Source organism: Bison bison, unplaced genomic scaffold (assembly GCF_000754665.1).
Source record: "Bison bison bison isolate TAMUID 2011002044 unplaced genomic scaffold, Bison_UMD1.0 scf7180017864329, whole genome shotgun sequence".
Taxonomy (NCBI): Eukaryota; Metazoa; Chordata; class Mammalia; order Artiodactyla; family Bovidae; genus Bison; species Bison bison.
The window spans coordinates 1,724,268-1,732,974 of NW_011494901.1; the positions used below are offsets into that span (position 1 = coordinate 1,724,268).

The following is an 8,707-nucleotide window of genomic DNA, read 5'->3' on the forward strand; positions in this document are numbered from 1 at the left end:
TCCTTTTCCTATTTGGAACCAGTCTGTTGTTCCATGTCCAGTTATGACTGTTGCTTCCTGACCTGCATAGAGGTTTCTCAAGAGGCAGGTCAGGTGGTCTGGTATTCCCATCTATTTCAGACCTGCATCGAATCCATGTTATTCAAGGGTCAGCTGTATTCTTCTTTGGTGTGATCATTCATGGTAGAGTGGGCACATTAGTATCTCTAGTCATGATATAATTTAGCTTCCTTTGTATTTGTTTCTGAAGGCTTTTTTGTTAGCTTCTAAATCTTTGCAGAATATAATCAGATGATGTTACTGTCCCATGTAAAACCTTTCAGTGGCTTCCCAGTGCAAATCCAGACTTCACCATGGCCTTCAAACCTTTCATGATGTGATTGATCTCTGTCACACATCTCCTCATCTGATGCTGCTCTTTTGTCTACCATTATCCAGCTACATTGGCCTTCTTGTTTCTTCAGTAGAAACCATTCCTTGCACAGCCATTTCCTCTATCTGGAATTCTTTTTCTCTGGGTTTTTACTTACAACATCATTCTTTTTGGTTTATGTCTTTATCTAAATCATATTGGACAGGTCTTTCCAGGTCACTCAATCTCAAGTAACCTCCCATCACTGTCTTGTCAGTTTTTTAAATTCTCTACAAAACATTTCTGGCCGTGTGAAATAACTGTTACTGTAGTACCTTATCTTAAAAAATAAGATGTAAAGGTAACAGTTACTGTTTGTCCTCTAGATTTGGATCATGCATTGAAATGCCTTCAGCGTGAAGATCCCAGTTTGAAAGTGAAGCTAGATCCTGATTCTGGACAAGTATGCATATTATTAATTCCCCAAATCTTTCAATAATAATGTTTATTTGTGTGCAAGACAGTGTTTAAGTGCATTTGTCTAAAACATTGATTTGTCCATGTACCTGAAAGAAAAGGCCTTCTACTTTGGCTCTCTCATAATATAAATTTCTGATTATTATTTTTACTGTCAAGCTAAATTCTCCTTAATTCCTCAGCATGATTATACCTTACTTATATAAACTACTCTCCAAAATTTTTATGTTCCAGAACACAGCCTTTTGTGAAATTTTGAAATAAATCTTTCAACTGCAAGACAACACTTTGAGCCTCTTATGCCAAAACGTACAGAAAGTTTACTAAAGGGAGGGTGCAAAGGTAGTTTTAATGATGGTAACACACGTGAGATGGGTGAGCAGTGACAGACTGCGGCCAACAGCATGGGAAGAGACAGAGTCTAAAGTAGGTACAGGACTGCACTGTGTATTACGGTATAGTAGAAGAACACATGTTCGTTCTACATCTTCTTTTTAGGGAGGCAGAGTAGAGTTTATATAAAATATCGAGGAAAAGTTCCTTTAAAAGATTATAAATGTGTCTGTAAAAAGGATAAACTCATTTTAGTTCATCTGAAACATGTGGAGTACTTTTTTTCCCTAAATGCCAACTAAATGATGTAGCAGCTTAGTTTAATTGATTCTGAAGGCTGTAAAAGCAATTGCAATAGAAACTTTTTATTTAAAAACCACCAATACAAATTTTTTTTTAAATGGCAAATAACATGCAAGTGGACAAAGTAAAGAATTAAAGTCTCCCTTTCAATCTTTCCATCCTGTTCTACACAGATAATCAGTGAATAGCCTTTCACACTTTTCCGAACATCCATTTTTCTGCCATGCTATGTTACAAAGCATAGTATATTTCTAAATATATATGTACAGATATATAGCTAGTCATTGTATTTGTATTATTCAACAACTTGCTTCTTTCCAAATAATTTACTTTTTTAACTTTATATTAAAGTATCACAGTCATACACCAAATAGTCTTTTATTGTTTCTTACAGTTTTTTTTACACTGAAAGGAAACAAATCAGAAATAGCCAAGGAAGAGACACATAGGGCAAAGTCTGGGAGAGTTCTAAATGCAAAGCATTCTTCATCCTCTTGACTCTGTGGAGTACTGCCAGGCTGGGAAGCTCACCTAAGCCTTCAGTGTTCAGAGATTCTGTTGGAACATAATCACATACTGCCTATGTGGTTGACATTTAATCTCTCGTGCCTCCTGTAGGTTTGGGTTACTACCTTCACTCTCTAGGTTGTGAATGGGTATGGCTATTCCAAAACCTGTTTCATAAGTCACATTGTTAGACTGGTGGACAGAGGCGCCAGACAAGCAAAGACACTTCTATCAGGGAGCATTTTGGCCTACAGAGAACTTTCCAGTAGCTAAAGGCAAAGGCCAGATCTCTTTTCAGGTTAAAGTTAATGCTTCACTATACAGATGGTATATGAATAAAATGGGGCAAATAGGATTACTTGCACATACTCTCCCATACAAAAAGACCTTCAGGAATAACTATTTTTGTGTTATTTTGTTTTTGGGTTTTTTTTTTAATGTTTTAATGCAAATTTGGCTGTTCTAACAAGGACCCAAAATGACATTGGTTCAAAAAAGAGAAAAGTCAGTTTCTCTGTCACTTAAAGGTTCAAGCTACTCTAGTAGTTTTGTTTGTTGTTTTTTTTCATTCTTTGTTTATTCCATGAGTAGTCACATGTTGTTGTTTTTTTTTTTTTTTTTTTTTTTTTGGGTTCCTGAGAGTGTGTTTATTTTATTTTATTTTTTTTTTTTTTAACTTCTTTATTAAGGTAGATACACATTCTCATATTAACAATTCTTGTGAACAAAAGCAACCAAAATAAGACGATAGTAAGATGTGCTTCACATAAAAACAATCAAGTGGCTAAGAGGAGATCTGGCCCTGTACAACAGAAAGATTAGGAAGCAAAACGTGAATAAGTCCTATATTCCAGAAGCTACCCAAATGTATGAGCAAAGACAGCATACCCATAATATAGCTCACTTAGGTTCCTTCTTTATGATGCATAATTCCTTAATTATCCATTTGTGAAATAAGAACAAACATTAAGAAATGTGAAATCCAAATTGCATTCATTTTCACAATATCAATACTAAACTCAAGACAGCAACTTCATCAAATATAAATGTTTCAAAAGTAAAAGGCAATCTTAATTTTTTTTATCCTATGAATAGGGTCTGCAAAAATAGGTAAATTATTTTACTGTACTTGCAGGAGATTAGGTCTCAGCCTGCACGGAAGGAGCAAAGCAACAAAAGACAACAAACAAATACTACTAGGAGTAATGCCCATACATATCAAACTATCTAGGTAAACCATGTTTTACTTATGTAGCAAATCTATTAAATAACCAGCATATGGAAGCTTATACCTCATGCGAGAGAATTACCAAATTAACTATACATCTATTAGAAGTCTCTAAACCCCACTCCCCAAACAATTTTAGTACACCTACCAAGTACTGTAGGTCATTTAAAAAAACAGAAATAAAACATACATCAGCCTTTGTAATTAAGCATTTTTCATAACATATAAACAGTGTTCAGATATAAACTGTTAACTAAATATTTTTTCTAAATATGATCTAACAAGGACCCAAAATGACATTGGTTCAAAAAAGAGAAAAGTCAGTTTCTCTGTCACTTAAAGGTTCAAGCTACTCTAGTAGTTTTGTTTGTTGTTTTTTTTCATTCTTTGTTTATTCCATGAGTAGTCACATGTTGTTGTTATAATCTGAATTTTGTTAAATTTAATATGGGCTGCTTTTATTTATTTATTTTAATTAAAAAAATTTATTTATCTATTTTTTAGAGGCTACTTACTTTACAGTATTGTATTGGTTTTGTCATACATTGACATGAATCCGCCACAGGTGTACATGTATTCCCCATCCTGAAAGCTCCCCGCCCCCAACCTTCCTCCCCATCCCATCCCTCTGGGTCATCCCAGTGCACTAGCCCTAAGCACCCTGTATCATGCATCGAACCTGGACTGGCAATCCGTTTCACATATAATATACATGTTTCAGTGCCCTTCTTCCAAACCATCTCACCCTCACCCTCTCCCACAGAGTCCAAAAGACTGTTCTATACATCTGTGTCTCTTTTGCTGTCTCACATACAGGGTTATTGTTAGCATCTTTCTAAATTCCATATATATGCGTTAGTATACTGTATTGGTGTTTTTCTTTCTGGCTTCACTCTGTATAATAGGCTCCAGTTTCATCCACCTCATTAGAACTGATTCAAATGTATTCTTTTTAATTGCTGAGTAATACTCCATTGTGTATATGTACCACAGCTTTCTTATCCATTCATCTGCTGATGGACATCTAGGTTGCTTCCATGTCCTGGCTATTATAAACAGTGCTGTGATGAACATTGGGGTACACGTGTCTCTTTCCCTTCTGGTTTCCTCAGTGTGTATGCCAGCAGTGGGATTGCTGGGTTGTATTACTCTAGTAGTTTTGACTGCCCACAAAACTGTAAGGTTAAGGTGTCCAGGATGGTTGGCAAACAGCCATGTGATTGGGAGTGTTTGGGAGAGGGGTTATTTCCCTCATTCACAAGATGTTGCCCTCATTCACGTTTCAAGATAGTTATCCACATCTTCATTAAGAGAATGGTTTTATTTATCCTTAAAGGTATAACCTAGAAGTTCACAACGTCATTAATACTTACATTCCGTTGGCTAGCACTTAGCTTTGTGGTTGGGAAGCATGGTTCTGGTTAGAATGCCACTTAGCCAGCTAATAACCCAACCATCACAGAGTCAGAGACTGGCTGCACTGGCTCCTAGTTGTGGCACGTGGGATCTTCATTGCAGCACGAGCACTGACTAGTCACCTGACCAGTGATCAAACCCAGGCCCCCTCCATTGGGAATGTGGAATCGTAGTCACTGGACCACTCCTTGTGATTCACTTTTAATTGATTTATTTTTACAGTCAGAGAAGTTAAAAACAGTGTTTTGATGTAGGAGTCAAAAAAAAATGTTGTTTATACAGGAGAAATTTTGTTTATAAGTAATGGGAAATAAAATATATTGATATCATACCTTTATTTAGTGTTTTGTGATAAACAATTTTTCCTTGACCTTTGTTTTGTTTTCTTCCTCTTTTACCCAGACTGTCCTTTGTGGCATGGGGGAGTTACATATTGAAATCATTCATGACCGAATCAAGAGGGAATATGGACTAGAAACCTATCTCGGGCCCCTCCAGGTGGCATACCGAGAGGCCATCCTAAATTCGATTCGTGCCACAGGTAAATGCAACATTTAGAATTTGCTGGTCCTGTTGCTTTCTTTCTCTCCAGGATCTGTTTGCTGCATCTCTTAGTTTAGTTGCATAAAGCAGGGTTTATATTTACTAGTGTCTTCCATCAGTGAGGACAGGTTTTATGTGTGTTTTCTTGTTTTTTTTAGAATTTGTTTGCTTTAGGCACGGCCCTATTTCTTGCCACTCATTTATTACATATACTGGCTGAGCCACTCGTCAAACAGGTACACAGTGGGATTAACCATTGAAGTAGACAGCTCATCCTGGTCCTCAATACCAGAATGAGTATAAGAATTTGAAATTGGTGTGCTATTTTTTACTCCATAAAATAGTAGAAATGGGGAGTGGGGAAGGTAGACTTAGAAGGCAGTCAAATGGTACCAACTTCCAGTTATAAGATAAATAAGTACTAGGGTTTGCTGTACACCATGATAAAGATAATTAATACTGCTGTACATTATAAGTGAAAGTTAAGAGAGTGTATCCTAAGAGTTCTCATCACAAAGGAAAAAATCTTTTTCTATTTCTTTAATGTTGTATCTATATGAGATGGTAGATGTTCACCAAACTAATTGTGGTAATTATTTCATGATCTATGTAAGTTAAAGCCTTGTGTTATACACCTTAAACTCCTACAGTGCTGTATGTCAATTATATCTCAGCAAAATTACAGATAATTTTAAAATTTTAAAAAGCAAAAAAGTAGAGTAGAAAATAATTTTCACTAATAAACATGGTAATCTTGTGCTGATGGTATTCTTGGGAAACTGAAGTTTTTATATTTCTGTGCCAAAATGTAAGAATTCATGCTTTTTCTACATACAATCTTTTCAGTTTGCTTCCCTTAAGTAAAAAAACATGACAGCTATTCCCATCCCCACAATAAGAAAACTTGGACAGGTTTGTGAAAAAAATATAGAAAAGAGATGTTTAGCGTAACTAAGAACTTTTAAGCACTTCAGTGGTTTGTAAATAGGCCACGTGATTACTTTTCTTTGAAACTTGAAAAATTAAACAGGATATAGGGGCATGATGACAAATGACATGATGATTTCTCTTTCTGGACTTTATATCTGGAAAAACAAGATGCTTGAAAATATAAATAACCTCTTTCCAATTAATGTCTGAAGTGGTTAGAATATGATGGAAACTTCCAGAGGTTAAAGAAAGGAAGGTGGAACAGGAATCTTGGAAAATAACTCAGCACCTAAGCCACTAGCTATTCTGGAGAAATCTGTGGTCATATTTAACCTACTGCTTGAGAGCCACATTCTCATGGAAGCAATATGGAAAGTCTTCTCCATAAAAGAAGGTGACAAGGAAACTTATCTGACTGGCTTTTGGCAAAGGGGAAGAATTTCTGAGAATTTGTAACCATAGGCATTTTCAGCCTACGTTCATAGAACCAGTATAATCTATAAAACTCCAAACCAAGAAGAACTTGGTGTGAAGTCCTCTTGGTTGGTGATAGACCAAGGAGCCTTGAGAAAGCAAACATAGGGCTTATTAGGTAAATGTACCCTCAATCCAGGCCTCAAAGATCCCACAAAGTAAAATGAACTCACAATATATTTTTTAAAGTTTTAAAATCATAAAACCTTGAGAAAAGGCACAATGGGCAGAAAAAAGCAGTAGAAACAATAAACCTCACAGGCAGACCAACAAGGGCTTCTGATACCAGAATTACCATGTACAGAGTATATAAAATATTATTTTTGAAGAAATAAAGGGGATTAAAAAGTATTAGTAAGAAATACGAAACTTTCAAAAATAAATAAGCAATGGACTGTTATCTGAGAAAGAAAGGAAATGTTCAAAAAAAATGATGGGATTGTGTCATAAGGACATAGGAACCAACCTCAAGAGGCTACACTGGCTAAATCTGGGTTAATTTGACCTCCAGAATAGCTAAAAACAATAATTAAGCCATTGACAAAAAGCTAGAATTCATGAGGCCATACCGACAATAGATCAACAAGAAGAGACTGTTTTTCCTTATACTGAAATGCCAAGTGCTGACTGTTAGATGTTGAGGAGGAGGGTTGGAATAGAAAATCGTCGTTTTGCACATACTTAATATTGTGTACATTGTTGAATAACATATTTGCATAGTCTTCAAGTGTCTCCCTCTAAATTGCTTATTAGTTACGAAGTGAAAAGCTAATAACCAGATGCTGTTGACTGAACATTCAGACCACCAGTGATCACATGCTGTTGAGGCACAGGTTACATTTGTGTACATCTAGAAAATTATCAAAATGTACAGGCATTAAAGAAGACCGAAGTTCAGTGGGAAACCATACTATTCATGAGACTTCCCTGGTGGTCCAGGGGCTGAGATTGTGCTCCTGATGCCTGGGGCCAGGGCTCTGATCTCTGGGCGGGGAACTATTAATAGATCCCACGTAGCACAGGTGAGAGTTCTCGTGCCACAACTAACGATTGTGCATGCCACAACTAAGACCTGGTGCAGCCAGGTACATGTTTTGAAAAAGAGAATGAAAGAAAAGTATAGATAAGATCCATACTATTCATAGATAAGAGGACTGAATAGCATGAGGGTACCAGTTCTACCCAAAGAAGTGTATCAGACTTTAATACTTACTATAAAAGCAGTCATTATGATACTGACCAACTAATCAAGCTAGGAACAGACAAATATACCAGGGGAACAAACCAGAGAGCTTAGAAACACACATCTATATGAAAATGTACCTTTCACTGAGTGATATTGAAGCTCAGTGGGAAAGGGTGGACTGAATTTCAATAAATGGGCCTGGAAAAACTATTCACACGGGAAAAGATTTAGATTCCTCCCACATACTGTATCTAAACCTCAATTCTAGTTGAATTTAAAAGCCTAAATAAGAGGAGAGAGTTGGAAAGTCTCCCTTTGAAGACAGAGAATAAAGAGAATAAATGTAAATGTATGCAAAAGAGGAAAGAAAGAAAACCCCAATGCTTTATGAGAGTTTTTAAACTTTCAAATTTTTGGAAGACAGTATAGGAGAACTTTAAGCAGGTAAGGCTGAAACTGTGAACTAAAAGATTAGTAAATTTTATGTTATTGAAATTAAGACTGTATTAGAATATAGTGAAAGCAAAAAGATACACTGAGAAAAGATATTTGCCTCATATAAGACTGGCAGATTAGAATCCAAAAATCACTAAAAACATGGCAACCAGCCAAGTAAAAAAGTGAACAAAAAAAGTTGAACAGACATTTCACAAAAGAGGCTGAAGGCCCATGAACATATTAAAAGATTCTCAGTGATTAGGGTCATGCGAGTTAAAAGACAAGATGCCCTTTTACACCAACAAGATTGGCAAGAAAACAGTTTGGCAACTTTGTTATGTAGTTGGCTATGTGTAGACCTTAGTTCTCAGCAGTTCCTCTAGTAGGTATCAGTAGGTATCAGTCCTGGGTGTTCATTGGAAGGACTGATGTTGAAGCTGAAACTCCAATCCTTTGGCCACCTCATGCGAAGAGCTGACTCATTTGCAAAGACCCTGATGCTGGGAAAGATTGAGGGCGG

General features: G+C 36.3%; 1 protein-coding gene across 5 annotated transcripts in view; it reads left to right on the top strand.

The window, feature by feature from the left end:
- Positions 1-8,707, top strand: part of GFM2 (G elongation factor, mitochondrial 2) — a 53,294-nt gene that overhangs the window by 33,141 nt on the left and 11,446 nt on the right. For 4 of the 5 annotated variants that reach the window (XM_010853531.1, XM_010853534.1, XM_010853533.1 and 1 more), the window contains 2 exons: positions 739-815; positions 5,019-5,157. In XM_010853531.1, the coding sequence (XP_010851833.1) occupies positions 739-815; positions 5,019-5,157 (216 nt within the window). Of the gene's footprint in view, positions 1-738; positions 816-1,063; positions 1,173-5,018; positions 5,158-8,707 lie in introns of those variants that run through there. The other variant, XM_010853535.1, reaches the window with a different exon arrangement.